Source organism: Chaetodon auriga, chromosome 22 (genome assembly GCF_051107435.1).
Source record: "Chaetodon auriga isolate fChaAug3 chromosome 22, fChaAug3.hap1, whole genome shotgun sequence".
Classification (NCBI taxonomy): domain Eukaryota; kingdom Metazoa; phylum Chordata; class Actinopteri; order Chaetodontiformes; family Chaetodontidae; genus Chaetodon; species Chaetodon auriga.
Genome location: NC_135095.1, coordinates 10809661 through 10828482, shown reverse-complemented (window position 1 = coordinate 10828482; position 18822 = coordinate 10809661). Strand labels below are relative to the sequence as shown.

General features: G+C 42.6%; 1 protein-coding gene across 2 annotated transcripts; it reads right to left on the bottom strand.

The window, feature by feature from the left end:
• Window positions 1–813: 813 nt before the first annotated feature.
• On the bottom strand, window positions 814–18502 carry rassf8b (Ras association domain family member 8b). 2 transcript variants are annotated; one of them, XM_076722590.1, is made up of 9 exons: window positions 18161–18502; window positions 10771–10940; window positions 8341–8691; window positions 7972–8177; window positions 7596–7799; window positions 7254–7328; window positions 6486–6608; window positions 5613–5739; window positions 814–5003 (listed from the first exon to the last, which is right to left on the bottom strand). In XM_076722590.1, the coding sequence occupies exons 2-9, from the start codon at window positions 10880–10882 to the stop codon at window positions 4888–4890; spliced, it is 1314 nt and encodes a 437-aa protein (XP_076578705.1). In that variant the 5' UTR covers window positions 10883–10940; window positions 18161–18502; the 3' UTR covers window positions 814–4887. The 2 variants fall into 2 exon arrangements, with proteins under 2 accessions (XP_076578705.1, XP_076578704.1); XM_076722589.1 differs by having other exon boundaries at window positions 10771–10931; window positions 18161–18277.
• Window positions 18503–18822: the final 320 nt, after the last annotated feature.

Genomic DNA, 18822 nt, shown 5'->3' with positions numbered 1-18822 from the left:
AACTTAACAGCATTTAAGGCTACAAATCTTCAAGTGTCGTCTGGTGTGAGAGGGTCACAGATGTAATAAAAGCCCCTCTGACCCAGCTGTTGAGCTCCATTTAAAGTATTAAAGCAGTAATTCACTGGGGAGAGAATGAGGGACTTTTCTCCCAGAAACACCTGGTGTGATAACCAAAGTTCTCCAACTCTGTAAAGTATCAAAAGTATTCCTTCAAAGTTGAAAATAAATCTGAAATTGGGTCCTATTTGGAGGAACTTTTATTCCAGTCCATCTTGAAGTCTGCCTGTCTTCAAACACAAAGCCGGCTGGCCAGAGAGCTCCAAGTGATTCTGACAGTTACTTGACTTCTGAGGTGCCAGTAAAGAGGCTGCTGCGACTCCACTTCCTGCAATTCAGACACATATTAAAAATTAAGTTGTTTTTATCCTTCGCAGATTTAGAGAAGGTCAGCCATGCTTTTATCTCATCTCGTTTAGACAACGGCACAAGTCGCCCTCGGCATCTCCAGCTCGTTCAGGATGCTGCGGCTCATTTTCTCTGCTGTGGGTGTGAGTTCCCAACAGTAAATCTACCTTTTGTTGTAGGATGAATGTCGCTAACACCGCCGATATCACCACTGTTTCAAATGGTATTTTCTGTCTCATTTGTCCTCTGTCTTGTCAAGGCCAGATTACCACCTGGACAAAGTGAGCAATTACCCCAGGGCCTCAAAACCCCCATGACACGAGTGTAGCTAATCCTGTGCAGCCTATTTTCTCTCTGAGAAATATAAAACACAATCACAAATAAAACAAAACACACAATATTAATCACTGTATAACACTTTTTATTCATTTCTGGCATCTTTTTAAATATATTTTATTCATTTATTTCTATACAATATTCTTGAATTTGATTTTCATGTATTTGATACGTAGTGGCTGAACGATGACCCAGACAAGAAAATCTGTTAAACTCTGAAAGCTAAAAAATACAGTCGGTGAATTGTAAGTAAACAATACAAAATTATAACATTTGTAATACACAATAATTCGTCTAAATGTTGAGTTAGTGCAAGTCAGTGATGTTAGCCGAGCACAGTTCATCTAACTAAGGATGTTTACAGCGAACACTTTAAGGGGTCTTTCAATGAACAGGATTACATTGGAAACCCAGTTCGTGCCTCTAATGTATACACGAGAGGCAAAAACTGGGCCAGTATCAACATGAATCACGAGCCAAGAGAAACACTTTGCTTTTCAAATTCATCGCTCTCAGAACCAAATTTGTGGTGCTGTATCAAGGAGCCGAAATGCCACATACTGAACTTGTCAAACAGCCACTCAAGTCCCCATGAGAGCATATATACGATCTAACTTGTCAAATGGCTTGAGACATCATGAACAGCATTTATCCATAATTACTCTCTGCCCAGTCTTGTCGGGGTAATTCTGTGTCTTGAAATATCCCTGAGCTGCAGCGTTTCTACAATAGCTTTCAAAGCCACTTGATGCCTGTTTTCATAATGGCTCCATCATCTCATTTCTATATGCACTTTTATTGAAAAGCACCATTGATGCCAAAACAACAGAAACCAATCACTGGCAAAGTCTGAAAGCGTGAAGCAGGAAAAAGATACAGCCCGCAATGTCGGTCAACATCATGTCATGTTTCAATGCAACATGGATCTCTTTTACATCCATATATGTTGTCTTTACCAGAGTTAAATGAAAAGGCAAGAGAATAATGTGCAATTGTTGCCATTTTCTGTGAGAATACACTCAACTGGCTTCTTGCTCTTTACCTAACCTCAGATCTCCATCAGTGTAAATGTCAACAAGGCAGAAAGGGACACAACAAACCAAAAAATGAAATTAATCACAGATGAATTGTTGCATCCTTGGTAGCCACTAATTGAGAGTCCAAATAAACCAATCACACATTATTGCATGCACGCAGAGCTGCCTGTTGAACGGCAGCATTCAAATCTAACCTTTCTAGCACTCTGCATATTTCAGACTTCAATCTACTTTAAAAATAGTCAATAGACTGATGTGATATGTAGACATTATTTACATTTTTTTTCAGTAAGGCATGCCATTATTCAAAACTTTCAGTCAGCTCGAGCTGTGATTCCTTTATTGGTGGGTTACAGTCTCCGTGTCACAGCTGAAGCTGTTGCCATGACAATAATACTGCATACTGGGGGGGGGAGGGGGGGACTTCTGTCATAGAACAATTTCTGAGAATAGTTTGCCAAGTTGTGATGTGAATTCCTCCGGGTATCTTTTGCACTGCAGAGCAAACCGTGAAGCGAGATGCTTCACACTGGAGGCAAGAGTTCACTTTGTTATCGTACGTTCACAGTTCGAGCTTCTTCTTATGAGGGTCAATAAGATATTGAGCTTGTGAAATGATGTTCAGAAATATTTTCAAAGCTTGCGGTTATATATCACACTGTGGAAAAAACACTGTGCGTCAGAAAGTTTGGGAATGGGTAGAAACGATCTGTAGATGTCGAAAATTTGGCAGAAGTACTTAGAATTTTTTACTTAAGTAGCAATGCCACAGTGTCGAGATACAAGCCATACTCGAACAAAACTCAAAAGATGCTCAAAAATAAAAGCTCTTGTTTTGCAGAATGGCACATTTCATAATAATGTACTGTATAGTACATTACTGGATTATACATACTGATATAATCAATGTATGCATTACATTGATGTTGCAACCAAAGGCTCATTTTAGCTACCAAAGTGTTTAATCTATAATAATACATCATAATTTATCTGTTGATTATAGTTTGCACTCAGAATCTGAGTCTGAATTGGGGTTAAAAGTACAATATTTCCCACAGAAATGTAATGAATTAGAAGCACTCCATGGAATTCCTCAATCAAATTTGTAGTTGAGAGCAGTACAGAAAACTGAGTGAAACTTGAGACTTTAGTTATTTATACATGTGAACTTGGGAACAGTGTTTTAACAGCCCAAAGCAGGATCAAAATGTGCGCTTACAACTTAATTGTGTGCATACATTCGTGTGCATGTATTGTTAATATAATCTGTCCAAAAAATATTATTATTACACAGTTTTATTCACACGTCTGATGTACAACCACATACTTATTTCAAGATCAACAGCTTATTGACCCTCGTTTGAGCCCATAGCTTCATCCCAAAAACCCAAAGACATGTCCTTTATCCTGTGTGGACTGTGAAGTTACCAACCAGAAATGGGTCAAATCAGCAAAAACCAGACATTTGTGGAATTGCAGCTGCATTGTTTTAAGTGTTTTTTTAAGCCTGTAGAGAAAAGAAGGCGTCTGAGATTTACTGTCAACTTTGTCTGGGTCAGGTTTCACATCCCATCCTTTCCTGTGAAACGTCGTGCCGTCTGTCTTACCTTGTGTGACAGAGCTCAACCATCCGGCACATAACGACAGCAAAACCATGGAAAATATATGCGACTACTGTTGAGACTCAAGTCGGTACACTTCACGGGCATAAGTTGCATACATATAAAAAAGTACATTCATCTAACTATTAATGTTTTTCCACACTAGCTTTGGTTCATATGAGACATCTTTAGTTCATTAAAATGTTAAAAATCAGGTTGAACTGAAAGAAAACAGTATGTTGGCGTGATGCTGTTCTGAGAATAGTGTGTTTGTCCCTGCTTGATGAACACGTCAAATACTTGCCCTATGATCTAAGTGGTTCCTCAGATTATACACTGAAAGCTCAAGTGAGGCTTTCATACAAAAAACGATATGCACAGTCATATATGATCCATGGAAATGAATAAAGATAGATAACATCAAACCAGGGGTAACTTTCACACAGTTCGCTTTCCCCCGTCGGGATAATATATGTTCTGTCGCCACCTGGTGGCCAGACTGGATATGAAATCATTATTGGCAAATGTTTCCAGGCTCGAAGGCCTCTGTCATCGCTCATCGCTCCATTCAACTGAAACTGAAGGGTTCAGCTGAAACATAGAGGAGATTAATGTCTCTGAACCTAGAGCCAAACTATTTCACCAAACATGTCTGGTGATGAGGTCGGTCGCTCCATCTATTTCCCTCTGGAGAGAGATTTTTCCATTTTTATCAAACACGGGAAATATGATGCAAATTTACTTCCTGTTAAAACGGAAATTCAAACTTGAAAGAAAAGGAGCCAATGTTGAGTTATACTGACATCAGTTACCTTAACTAGGCATCACCTGAATTGGTGCTAGGTGTTTTTATTCATATGGCGCATAGTTCAGTAGCTACCTTGAGTTCTGTTTTAACATTAGACTTATTGACGCCTGGTTTTACCACACCAGAGTAAGGCAATCAGATATGGCTATGGTTATAGCACAGGTGTGGTGTCGGTGTTGGCGCATGCTCGTGCATGGATTATGTTTACGTGTCCAAAACTTTGCAGCCTGAAATTCTCTCCAGTTCATGATTTACAACATAAAAACTGAGTTTATCTGCACCGTTTGGCTGAAACCTCCTCAGTCAACAAAAAAATCATCTGCTGGCTTGTACTGACTGAGAGTGACTGAAGAGGAATCTTCACTCACCCAGACGGCAGATTAAATATTTGCAAATGGATTTTGACATCAGTTAGACTCTCAGTCCCAGTAAGATGGAAGAGGAAGGAGCGCAGGAAAGACGCAAAACAGATGGAAGTCTTCTTGTGACATTTTTATGATGCCCGATTCATCCTCCATGTAATGTTTCAGCCAACATTCTCCACACTTATTGTGTTCCTAGAGCTTTCAGTGCCTTGCTCAAGAGCGTTTAAGCAGTTTGGGGAGTCAATTTGTGGGTCTTCCAGCCATAGGAACAGTCCTTGTTGCATCAGGCCTCCCTGCTGTTGAAAGTAATTTCTGCTAGACACAGTTTGGGGTCAAACGTAGATGCCCTCGGGGTTGAGGGTGGAAGATCCGGTGCTTTGAAGAGTGCGAAGGTCGCTCGGCAAGAGACGAGAAGAGCCAAGTCGTTTCAGAGAGCCAGACTCCACTTCTGTAGCAAGAAACAAGACAAAACAAGTCAGCCATCAGGGGACACAACTTAATTAAATGATCTAACAGGATATTCTACTCCATGTAGGACAATGATGCTCTAGGATCTACCAGATGCTGACACATTTGCAATAAAATCATTTGGTAAAACAAAAGAGTTGCCACTGAAGCACAAGCAAACTGAACGAGGAGCAAACTGAGAAAGAGTATGTGACCAAAACCTTCTGGGGGATTTTTTCTTTTGAGAATGAAAATGGGGATTTTCCTTTTGACTTACTGTGAAGGTCTTGCAGCATTTTCAGTGCTGCTAGTGATTTGGTCCATGTAATGGGGTTACAGACTTAAGCTGTTATGGCACAACAGTCTTGCCTCAGTAGCTCAAGTCTACAGTCTAACCTGTCGCTCTCAGGATGACCACAGGGTGGCACTGTGTACATTCACATGTGAAGACAATACAGGATGCAAAGCACCTCAGTCAAAATGTGGTTAGCGATGATCTGAAGTTTGTAACATGGTGATGGTAATGTGGCAGCTCATGGAGCCTTTGCTGGTGTTGGTCTGTGTACGTGTGTGTGTGTGTGTGTGTGTGTGTGTGTGTGTGTGTACGTGCCGTTGTCATGCTCTCCTGTAGGCTGAGCAGGCAGCACGGTGACCTTGGTACCAGTCTGCTGAATGAACTGCTGGAGGTTGACCTGTCGTAGCTCTTTTGTCAGCTGCTCCAGCTCCTGCTCTTTCTCCTGTGACGGAAAGAAACATCACGTCAACTAAATGAGGCCTGTGTGAGACCAATATGAAAAATGAGGGCTACCTTTCAAATGCTTAGAAATTACTACAGAAATGGATCTTGTACTCTCTGATACATGAATACACTGATAGCGTACATGAATTCAGCTGCTGAACCTAGTCTGAATCTACATTTACATATTGTAACTGAGGGAGACGTGAGAAACGATAATGGATCATTCACTGCTCACGATCTCTCCAGAAGTCATAACCCAGATGAGACAGCTAAAGAGAAGAGTTAGCTCCCAGATGGTTACGCAACTGCAGGCGAGGGATTGTGTACTTATTCCGGCCCCTCTCTAATCAGTCGAAGAATGCTGTAATACCCTCCCTCCCATCCCCTTCTCATTACCTCATGCTTCCCACACCCTACTGGACCTCGCCTGTGCATAGAACACTTCATACGAGGATGCACGCGGCCAAGGAGCCGCTGCACATCCCTGCAAGCCAGAGATTAAACTTTGCTTCACTGCCCACAACTTAATGAGCTTAGACTTCTATGGTTCCACCTGTGCGTTGAAGACTGGATTTTCAAACGCGCCGCAGCTCCAAAGTTATTCAGCTTTTATAATGAGCATTTTTAAAACATTTCCCAAAATAGCGTCCTCCACACGTAACTGCCAAGGGTGCTTTAAAATTCCTGACAATTTTGAGGCTATAGAACAAAACAAAGATACTAAACAGTAGGATATGAGCTGACCTGTAATCTCTTGCTGGATTGGCCAAGTGAGCGTTCCAACGCCCTGCAGCTGCTCTCCAGCCGCGCTGTGTGTTGGCTCTGCGTTTCCAGCTCAGCCCTCACTTTCTCCAGCTGTGCCTGCACCTGAAATTCAGAAGGGAAGCGAAGAGAGAAAGCCAGCACTCATCACAGCTTGTCAGGAGAGATGGGCAAAAGTAAATAATCCTCATAGTAAAGATGGAGGAGGACTCTCATGCTTTAATGTGCTTAGAACTTCAGAGTTTCAGATCCTTTGCTGTTGTGATTAGTAGTAAGATTTCAACATTTAGTCACGTTTAAGACCACTTTATAATTTAATATATAATGTATTTCTTCACTAACGATGATATTAGATAATATTCAGGTTGCTGTAATTGCTGTTCATGGTGCACCTGCAGAGATGGAAACCAGACTAAGTCTATGAACAGACTAAGAGCCTACAGCTATGCTAGCAGCTCTGGGAGGCTGTACTTAAGCTTGCTAAAGCTGGTCCTTCGACCTAAATGCTAACGTTAGCATGCTAAAATGGTTACAGTGACAATACAAACACGGTGATGATGACATTGATTCGTTTATGATCAAAAAGTAAATTGAAAAGATTTTACATGCAACATCTTGCTGCATGTTCTGCTTGGGTGTCGGACTTTCTGACCAGGACTTGTGTATAATGTGAAGCAAAATGTGCTTGAAAGAAAGTTCCCTCTGGTTAATTTTACAAATTTTTGTATGAGGGTCCCCATGCTGCTGTACCTCCTCCTCATTGACCCTCTGGTTGAGCTCGGCCTCCTGCTGCAGCCGCTCCTGCTCCAGGCCTGCCTCCATGTTCTATTCCACATGATAGATAATAAATGTTATGGAAGAACTGGCACAAACACAATCTTCTCAGAAAATCAATAATAATTGTATTTTCTTATGCAGCAGGAAATCTGTTTTCAGTTTCACAATTTACTACTCCAATTACCACAGCTTGCTTTCCTTTACTAGCAGTTGTGGGTGAAGATCCACAGTGAGATTTCACAAGAGAAACAGTAAAAGTTTCAGTGCTAAACCCAGTAAATCAGCATGCGGTGGAGTTTATGATGCCAAGCTCACCTGTATGCGAGCTAAGTACTCTGAGAGCTTGGCCTCGCAGTCGCGTACACCACCCTGCAGCTCAGCTAGCTGTTGCCGGAGTTGCCGCTCGCTCTCCTGCTCAATCTGCAGCTCATTCTGCCAGAACTCCTCCTCCTCCATCTCTGAATCGTTCCTCCTCACCTGTTGCTCTAAAAGCAGCAGCTCCTCCTCCAGGTTTCCTCCCTGGAAACATAGTAAAGAAATAAAAGATGATACACGGTTATAACAGCCTGCTTTGTATGTGTGAACTCAGTGTAACCTTGACAGATCTGAAGACATGAGGGTTTAATGTGCAGATGTATACACATCATCTTTTCCTGTAAGTAACAGTGCTGGCAGCTGTGGTCGTACTCACTTCATTAGCCTCGCCACCGGACTCCTCCCAGTCTCGCAGCTCGGCCTCGCAGCCCAGCAGACGGCTCTCCAGGGCCTGGAGTTTGTCTCTCTGCAGATGCACCAGCCGGCTCAGCTCTCTGGCTGGACTCCCAGGTACAGATGCTACTCCATCACCTCCAACCCTGCGTAGGTTCAGGCTCACGCCACGCTGCTGGGGCTGTTTGGCTGGATGGATGTGGGTCGGAGATGAAAGGACGGTCATTGGATTGTTGACAAGTAAATGCATAGAGGGAGGGAGGGGAAGAGAAGGAGGAACCAGGAGACAGCACACAACTAATAGCTATCACTCACAACAGTAAACTTGACGATACTTTAAAAAACACATTACCTTCAGCATCTCTGCTTTTCCCAAATATGTCCCGCAGACTTTTGGTCCCCCCAGTGAAGGTCAGAGACTTGCGTTTGGGTTCCCTTCTTTTGAGCGAGCGGTCTGCCCCCGAAGGACGGAGCTTGGCCAGAGGTGGCAGGCTCTGCCTGTAGAAGCCGCGCTCTGGGACGCGAGCCTGCCCGTCAGAGGTGGGCCGCTCGCTAACGGACGGGCCGGTTCGTTGGAGGATGAGTTGGACGTCGCTGGCATACTGACCCCACTTGTTGAGGGACACCACAGGGTTCTCATGCGGAGCCAGGTGACGTTCTGTCTCACGCCATTTCTCAATCAAAGTGTACCTGCCGGTGCGTCCTGGGACAAAAGAAAGAATTTGATAGATTTGATAGATGTGGTACTTCATTACAGATATTTCTTAACACTAAAAGGTCCTGAAGGTCCTGCTCCATTTTTTTGAAGCAGGTGATGTCATGTACTCCCATGCACCAATCAGGATTTGGCCACATCTGAATATGATGTCAGCTGTAGAGTTGTTTTGTTATTTTTCCTGGTAACTGGCCATCAATCTAATCAAACCACACCTACAGAGTCCTTATGAAGCAGAACTGTTTTTGCTGATTTATAAATGAACGATTAAGAGACAAACTTGAGATTTTAAACCACATTTAGGGGGGCTTTCACACTTTACAGCTACAGAACAAGATCATACAAAGATCTATGAGTCCAGTTTCCTTCCCATACACTATCTTGCCTTGCCAACTTATTTTGAGGCTTCTTGTAAGTGCATGTCAGAGGGCACTGTTAACCATCTAAATCTCCTGCTCTGTACAATCATTTTTTTATCATCAATTTATGTTTACATGTTTTCTTAACATTTTAGGACCATGCTGGCGATTAAGTGTCATAGCTTTGACGTGTTACATTTTGGATTGACGTGCTGGACTTTGGATCGCTCGTACTGGAGCATATTGATATCAGCTTTTCTTTTGACTCAGTCCCTCAAAGGGATGATGCCTTAGACTACTTCAGCTAATGTTTGATTCGTAAAACCTTCTCTGGCATTGCTCTCTCCTTGGGAGGTCTGTCTGACCCGTGGCATTCCCCAAGGATCTATTATTGGCCCCCTTGTATATGAATCACACACAACAATTCCAATTCTTCGTCATGCTGACGACTAACCACTCCCTGTGGTCTGAAGTTAGTGTAAGCATGCTTTCAAAAACGTTAAAAATTAAGTTCAATGTGTGTTGCAATTAAAAGGAAGAACTGAGTTCTTCCCACGCTTGTGCAGCACTGGTAGCTTCAAAGAACTTTACCAGCATGTTTGGTGAAAGAACTTTACAGTGGGAAAACTCAACAAACAGTGATTGTGCTGGGAAAAGGACTATGCTAATGGTTCACAGCTCTGTGTGTGTGTGCACGCCTGCATTCTTGTCTGTACACATATAGATAACAGTAAAACAGTGCCCATCCTACCCTCACCCCCTTCACAATAAGGGTCCTTATAAAAGAGGTGCATTCATCACTTCAGCCATTCACATCAAAGTGCTCTGGCCTGGACAAAAGGCACAAGCAACACAAAGAGTGAACGCCATAACTCCCACTACACTGTCACTGGGGAAGGCACGTGTTTTAACTCTGAGACAAATCTATCTGAGGCGGTTACTGAAAAATCTGTGCTCATCTCTCATTTTGGATGCAAAACGCTATGAGTCCAACACAATCCATGCAATGACTAGCAGAGCCAGAGTGTCAACTTATTTCTCTGCAACTGTACAGCACGTCAATAAACCAAAGTCTGCAGCATGACTCATCTCGTTCTGTGCAGTCCATTTATGGTGAAAATCTCTTTGTGCCCTCTAGTCACTTTTCATTTTACTGCAATTTATCATCTCCAATATGTCTGACAACCTGCCTGGCCAATATTGGACCCAGCCCACATCACAGAAAATCCCCACAGGGATTTATGTTGGACAAAATATCACTTACACCACTTTAGTTTAAGTTTCTCAGCACAGGAGCCAGACAGAGAGGATTTCATCTCACAGTGTTCAATCTACTCTTCTTGGTCGCTGACTTTGCATGTTATTGGGTGGCCATTTGCATTTCCCTAGACTTTATTATATACTTATATTGGGCTGTGAAGTCCCCATCATATAACCAAGAATGATATTCCTTTAATATTAGATATTTTTCCAGTATACCAAGCACAGGACTGAGACTGCTTTACTGCGGGTAACTAATGATATTCTTATGCATGCAGACAAAGTTGAATCCATTATCATCCTACTTGTTTTGACTGCTGCCTTTGACACCATCACCATTTAATTGGTCCTGATCACTTTTCTTCCGTTGTTGATTAGTTCAATGTCAAATCTACCGCTAAGGATCTCAGAGAGTGCTATATAAATAACACTTTACTGACTTACTTACCAATGGCTTGTGCCAAAGCGATGACCACTTCCTGGCATGTGGTGAACTCTGTGACCCCGCACACGATGCGCTGCACACCGTCCACCCACACTTTCAGCTCCATGGCCTTCATCCAGAGGCCTTCATTCCTCCACACCACAAGAGGGTGCTAATAATGTTCTCTGTCCATCCTTAAAGAAAACAAGAACAGTTAGTGAAGTGAACTGTGTTATAAACGATGCCAACATGGCAACATTGACTGCTGGATTTAGAAATAGATAACCGTTCATCTATTAAAGTGATAATATGTCAATGGTGTGTTTACAGCTTGCTGCGCTGCCCCCAAGAGGCCAAAAAATGAAATCAATACAGGTTTAATTACTGATTTTCTCTTGTTTTAATTACAGTTGACAGTTCAAATCAATTAAGCCAATATAATTGTGTTAATTAATAACACAATATGATCATATCATCACATTTCCTCTAAGATTCACAGCCCTGACCTCCTGTTTCAATTAGCTGTTTGCTACACTTCACAGAATCACTTTACAACCACTAGACAACACACTTATTACAGATGAATGGAAACAGCTAAAATCTTTGTACCAACATCAACCAGGCACCACACGGGTGTGCAGAGTGACGCCAACCGCCTGTAAGCAACTTGCAACACTTGTTCATTTGAAGTAGTTTCCTGTAACGTTGCTGATAAATTGGTGCAAGAACACACTTGTGGTGCAGTGATTGTGGCCGTCTAACAGGCCTCATCCAATACATTTTTCATTTGCTGGTGTCAGTGCAGGAAAGCGGTGGCATGCACACAGAACGAGAGCCATTTCAAACTGCTGACACAAGCACCTCAGCAGCGAGGCAGTCATTACGAACCTGGCAAGGCCACGACGGCGGGCCAGCGCAACAGAGCAGTGAAGGAGCTGGTGCCTAATGCTCAGACTTTTGCAACCCCACTGGGCAGCAGCCCTTCCTGACCGGGCCATCAGCTCAGCTCTGATCCTTGACTTCCATATCGCTTGAGGCCTCCCTTAACAATTTAGGCGCCTTCCATCTTCATCACAGCTGGAATGGGACTCCCAATCCTCCTGCGATTTAACTACTGCCCCCCCCCTCGGGCCTTTCCCACTGAGACTGCATTACATTGCACACTCCTCTGCACTGAAGGCATCTGGTGAGGGCAAGGCCTGCCTTTGGTGGAAAGCAGGATGATTTGTTACTGTAGACAGATACTGCAGGATGCATCTGAACCCAGATGTCTGGTACAGCCCAGTCAATGAGACTATACCCATGAATAACTAAGGAACAGGGAAGAAAGGGCAGACAGTGAAATTAAAGAAAAAAGGGAGAATGGAGGTGAAACAGTCGAGGGACAGATGGATAAACAAAGCTAAGAAGGTGAGTGAAAACAAGAGTAGAAGACTTGCGACAGGCATATAAGGGATGAAAAACAAGGCAACTCGTTTATTCATTTTGGTGGTGGTTAAGGCAGAAAGCCAGAGCACAAACATGTCTAATCTGAACTTGAAGAGTGTTTCTCAGCAAACTTGTTAAGTTACATCTGCTGTCAGCTAAACAAAAGGTCTCTGACTTGGTTTCATAACAAACAGTTTCCTAACAGATGATGTGATGACGCATCCAAGTTTTCACAGCTGGGGTTGAAATGTAGTAATACGATGTTTGTTCAATGTCAAGTGACACTGAAATCATACTGAGGTTTTATCCAGGAGGACGAGCCAGTTCACACAAACTTGTAAAGCTAAACTTTCCCTCTGGCTCTCTCACACATGGATACCCGCAGTTGATATGTATAAACACACTTGCTATGGACACAACTACGTGGGAAGTCGTACTGAAGCCATCACCCAAACAGAGAGTAATATAAGCTGCAGTAAATTTATTTTCACTTCATTCAAGTCCAAAAAAATAACCAACAATGAGAGACTTTGATATGCAAATGCTCATGAATTAAAGTTGCAATAGTGGTGCAATAAGGTACAAGAGGCTGTGCAGTGATTTTAGAACTGAAGCAACATTGGGAATCATGTACATTTGCTTTAATAAAAATGGTTAAAATGACTAACATTTACAACAGACTCTGGCAGGGAAGGATGTCACATGAGTACTGCTTAGAGTGTCCTCATCCACCAGCAGTTATATTTAATTAAAAGATGATTCAGATCCTTGGAGACACTTCTTTGGCAAGTGCACACAAGCTGTGGCCCACAACAATATCAAACATTACTATTGAAACTAGAAAACATGAGGTCAAAACTGATCTCACTAACTTGTTTTCTTGTGTTGTTCTTTTGTGTACATACAATGAATGTCATGAATGTCAATGACTCACATGCTCCCACTGGCTCTCTGACACAAATATCACAACATATGCAAGTAGGGGTCTGGCAGGCAGCTGCGAAGAAGCAGATGTTCAAACAGCCTTTAGACGAACTGAGCGGCAGGTTGAAGTTTTTCTACTTTGATCCTTGATGGTGAAACAGCCACTCGGATGAGCTCAATAGGTGACTTTGCTGGGTAGGATGTAGAAGCTGCAACCTGGGAAGATGACACCACACCGGCTTCAAGCTCATCAATGTCTAACTAATCGAATTCTTTGTACACCAGCTCTAACAGCATCACCGCTGCAGTCCTCTTCCTTGAGGAAATGAGCTTCGATCACCCTGATAACAATTACCAACACTTGAATCACTACGAGGTTTGCCACACCTCAGCCACCTCTGTGGCGACAGCTGTTGCCGTTACTGTTCTGGATTTTCATCATACTACTTCTACTTCCTCTCCGGTTCTGTCTTTGATAGAAATTACAGTCGCTTTGAAGCCCCCACTGCCGGAGCATGAATGAATAAATCATACGAGCGTACACAAATTAGCATGCTACAACATGCGTGTTTCTATTTTGGTTTACTGTAAATCTATACTTCCATATTAAGTGTCAGGCTAAGCTATACATCTCCACTGTGTGTAAGCTCAGAACCTGTGGGAAAGGTGCTGTGGCCGTAGGAAATTCCCTGCCCATTAGTCACAGTTTAATAAACAGACAAACTCAATGCTCCACATTCCAACCGCATACTGAATCCTTCACGTAGTAATCCATCCACAGAGAATCCAGGACAAGTTCACCCGTTAACTGCAGCACCAACCAACAAACAAAGCCACTGCAGACACATTTAGCTTCTGTTTAGCCTTTAAAATAGAATTTAATCTCTGTGAGTGTATGTATATTTGAGGTTATCCAAAACGTACGACCGAAGTGATATGATATGACAAAACTGAAAAAACAAACTGGAAATTAAATGTGAAATTACATTACGTGCCATTGTAAAACTGAAAATGCTGTCCCATTTACAATGGCAGAGTTTGTGTATTAGCATTTTACTGGAGCTTCCAGGATTTGCATTAGCTTCCACTTTCATGCAGTGTGCCCTCAAGGAGAGGAAGCACAAATGGCTAAATATCAAAATAGGGCAACTGGCAGCAATGAGAAAAGGAAAGAGCTGCAGAGACACAAACTGGATTTTTTTGAAGGATATAAGAGTCAGTAGAGGAGATAGAGTCAAGCAGTTTTCATTCTGTTTGTGGTGACGTGAGGAAAAAGATGATGGGAGTGTGAAAGCTTGCTGCTATCAGTACAAATCCTTGCTGTGGAACTTTTACTGCAGCCATTTAGCTTCAGACCTGAGGAACACTGAGTCGTCTGGGCTGTGAACCACTGAGCTAAACTTAGTTGTGACTTCAGTCTGCATCTCCTGAAGTTCCATTCTCAGGATGCCACAAGAAGGCAGAGTCAGGGAGGGGTCACGGCGTGGCAAGTCAGTGTTTCATATAAATTACCGTCCATGTTTGAGGAAATACATATAAGACAGATGAGCACAGAAATGCCACAGAAAGCCCCTATAATAACCCTGAGATGAGCTTTCAAGGTACAAAGACAAACTACAAGTCTGGGTTCAAATGCAAAACACCCACCAGAGTTCATTTCCTGCCTTGTTTAAGCTCAGCGCTCTCTCAGTCCATCACTTCATTAAACTTCAACAAACTCATTGATTAGGTTTGAACCCCTGACCCCGGCTGATTTCTCCAGCAGCCTGCCAGTAACAAACACAACAGAATTATGTTGTTTCATTAATTGCAACAGAACTGTATGAGCATTAATTGCGCTTCATTTAACAATAATAGTATATACTTCAACGTGAAGAATGTATTTGAAATAGGCTATTTTTGTCACTGCACTTCATGTATTAATGATATGTAATTATTGATATTTGAAACATACTTAATTTCACTTATTTAAGCTATTTTACATTTAATATAAAGAAATCTGTGTAATGTATAAAATAACAATGTAACAAAATGAATGAATCCCACCCTAATAACACTCAGATTTCAAGCGTCTACATTTAAAACACATTTAATTCCAACTTCAATGCGCCTCAAAATAGTACACTCAAGTGCACTGATTAAATCTAGTTCAGCATGTTTCAAATTACACTAATTCATTGACAACAATGTCGGTATGTCAAAAATAGCACCTGAAAATGTGATTTGAGTAAGTTATTGGGAAGACGTGACATTTTAAAAGCAGCAGCTGTGGCGAGCAGTTCAACAACAGATGATGATGCAATCAGAGGCCAGTTTTTAAAGCAACAAGGAGGTTGAGGCAGCAGGAGGGGGTCCCCTGAAACAAGTGGTGCACAGACAAAAGGGCATGCTGCAGTGTGTGTGTGTGTGTGTGTGTGTGTGTGTGTGTGTGTGTGTGTGTGTGTGTGTGCGCGAGCCCACATGGCTAGCGGCATGACTGGATGCAAACAATCCTTCACCATGGCGACACAGCTCTGGCTTTGTCCGAGCCTTACACAGATGACTGGATTGATTGGAGGGCACGGTCTGGGAAAGGCAACCAAACAATCGCTAACAATTAAGAAACAACCCGTGCTTTCCTGTCACTTCCTCTTTGTTTCCTCCCAGTGTGGGCTGCGAGAAAACATGGAGGTGTGCAGTGCAGCAGGGTGTCTCAAACCCGGGATTAAGTGAGGCGTTGCTGGAACATCTCAGAGCTGGATGGCTGGTGGAGATTAACCGTCATATGGTTGAGTTGAGCTCCCAAAGGGGAAATTCATCTATGAGTCAGACCAACTACATACAGTCCATATAAAAACACAACTCTGTACAGCTTAAAGTCACCTTTATATGGTAGTTACTATTGCTAGCCAATGTTAATTATTTATAGGCTTTACAAGAACTTTCAGTACATAAAAAACAGCTAATTCATTATCTGTCCACAGCCTACTGCTATGCTAGCTCTGCACTCAGGCCCAGTGGTGCTTTCAGCTAAATGCTAACATCAACATGCTAACATGCTCATTATGACAAAGTAAACATGCTAACGTGTAATGCTTACTATGTTCACCATCATAGTTTAGTTTATTAGCATGCTAACATCTGCTAATTTTCACAATGTGTGTCCGTGATTGATGGGAATTTCGTTCATTTTAGTAGCCAAGTACAATTTTGACCTAATGTGCAAAATGTAACATTACAATTCATCCTGGACCATGAATGTCCATGCAAAATTTTGTGTTAATCCATCCATAAAAATACTAACATCAACAGGTATTTCCGCATAAAACACAACTTTTCTATCTTGAGAGCTCAGTAGCCATTCGAGTAATCCTGTTTCTCCTCACTGCTATTAATACTGTATATCAATACATGATTACGTGAGAAAACGCTGCTCTTTGTACTTTGTACTATTGTTAGTCCAGCCTGAAATCTGCTAACGATATTGAATCAATAATACAACCTCCACTTTTTCTTTTTAATTTCCAACCTGTCTCCATCTCTTTGTGTTAAACTGAGTGCTGTGCTGGATGCAGTTGTGTGCTGCTCAATGCAGCCGTCCTTTAGAGATTACTTCCACATCAACTTTGTCAGCTGAGGAGAGAGAGGCGGCTCCAGGGTTAACAAAAGCCCGAATAAGATGAGTGATCAGGGAGTAATAAGACACAACAGCTTTCCATTCAGCCACTGTCAACCATCTATTCTGTAAATAAACAAAACAAAAACAAATTCCCATGAACAAACAAGCAGTGGTGTTTTACATGGATGGATATACTGCTTGGTGGGCATTTTTATCGAGTGGGCAGGTATGTGCCACAGTTTCCACATGCAAAGGTGGAAATACAATTTCCTAAAGTGGTGAAGTCTAACTTAACTTTATATTCATAATATTTGTGAGGGCAACGATCACCATATTGGCTGACCAAACTGCCACCTTGCACTCTCAAAAGTTAACTAATCAGCTTGGTGGAGACAATAAGCCTTTAACCCTGTAAGACTCTGAGCTTAGCGGACCTTGAGGCGGTGGGAGGGGTCTGCTAAAAGATAAACTGGCCTGATGAATTAGAGTTTTCTGCTTTGAGAGCACAGGTCTGATGATAAGGTAAATATTGACTACATGGAATGACATGTTTACTGGATGGATGGAGTCTGGATGTTCAGTTTTTGGCTTTGGGACCCTAAAGTTAAAGCTTCTCATTTGTTAGGATTGAATGCTTTTTTGAGATAACGATTCCTCATCTACAAAGGAAAAAGGATGGCATTTCTTTAAAAAAGCAAACAGTAAAAACAGTCTGCAGAAGCCAAATATTGTTTTGCAAATGAAGATCAGGTAACATCACAACTCATTAGCAGATGATATCATTGGAAATAAACTATAACAAAATACCTTTTAAGAGAGGAAATTTTCTCATTATTTCATATTCCTTCTACAAACACAACATGCCCGTGAATGAGTTTTGCCCTTGCTTCCATCACACGTGTGCTTCAAGGACTTTTCTCTACTGTATGAGTCGCTTGAAGGAAGTCTGATTAAACCCAGTGCTGAGTGAGCGCTTATAGCCAAACTCTATTAGGAGATTCATCATTGCAGGGCTCAGCAGATCCACTCACACACTGACCACTCACTCACTCACTCACACACACACTCACTCACTCACTTCCTGCTGGCTCATGGATCAGGTATGTCACCATGTGGAAAATCTGCTCAGGGACACCAGTATCACTCATGTTCTTGTGCGGAATATAAACTATAGAGTAGGTTGTGCAGTGCCACATTTAAGTGTTTTAAGATGAAGAAAAACATGAATTCATCTGCAAAATAAAGTTATGCAACTCACAGCTGACCAGCCTGTCTCAGCTGTCCTGTCTGTTTCCCTGCCCTTCACATATATAACAAAAGACAATTCACTATGAATTGGTGTAACTGGTCATTATAATACCCCACAACCTTGTTTTAATGGCATCAGCTTTTAGACTGACGCATTCACGCCACAGTGGAGCCGCTTGGCCGCATTCAGCGCTGTGTATACAATAAACCACATACCTCTATCCCAGCCGCAGATCACTGTGTGTGTCAGAGCATTTAAAACTCCTCTGCTGTGCTGTAACCTCAGTGTTTCTCTCTGGAATAAAATCCGGTACTTTCCGCTGCATGTTATGCGGGCCACTTGCGAGAGATCCTGTTTGTTCCGCGCTGCTCCTGCCGCGCCCGCAGCAGAGTTAACGCTGTGCGCACATCCGCGCCGCGATCAGCCCGTGTGGGTGTAAACACGCGTCCGTCCGACCACTGGACATCCGACGCGATGCTTTTCAGCATCCGCAGCCCTGTCTGTTAGCCCGCCGCTCTGCCCGTCACTGAGGGGGACCACAGAGCTTGTTGTGAATTACACGGGAGCTGAACTGGGACACCGCAAGGCATGATGGACCGGTTAAAGCTGCAATGCACTTGGCGACGCAAATGGACCCCGAGATCCGCTCAGCTGTGATGCGGACCGCGGGGTTTTGATCCGAGTGGCTGAAACGCATCCATGTATCAGAGGGTTGAGGCAAACACTGTGTTTTCAGGGCCACATTAAGGTAGACCGGTCATATTCCTACAAGTGTGTGTCAGTGCAGGAGTTTACACTGTTGTATTGTCTATAGCAAAATCCCGTATGACTGTATTTGGTAGGCTGGGACAGTTTTGAGGTACTTGTACTACACTGT

Coding starts and splice junctions, on each gene's coding strand:
- rassf8b (XM_076722590.1), bottom strand. CDS start 10,882: ATGAAGGCCATGGAGCTGAAAGTGTGGGTGGACGGTGTGCAGCGCATC. Junction 8,178..8,340: donor GAAAAGCAGAGATGCTGAAG/GTAATGTGTTTT, acceptor ACATCCATCCAG/CCAAACAGCCCCAGCAGCGT. Junction 6,609..7,253: donor AGAGGGTCAATGAGGAGGAG/GTACAGCAGCAT, acceptor TCTGAATTTCAG/GTGCAGGCACAGCTGGAGAA.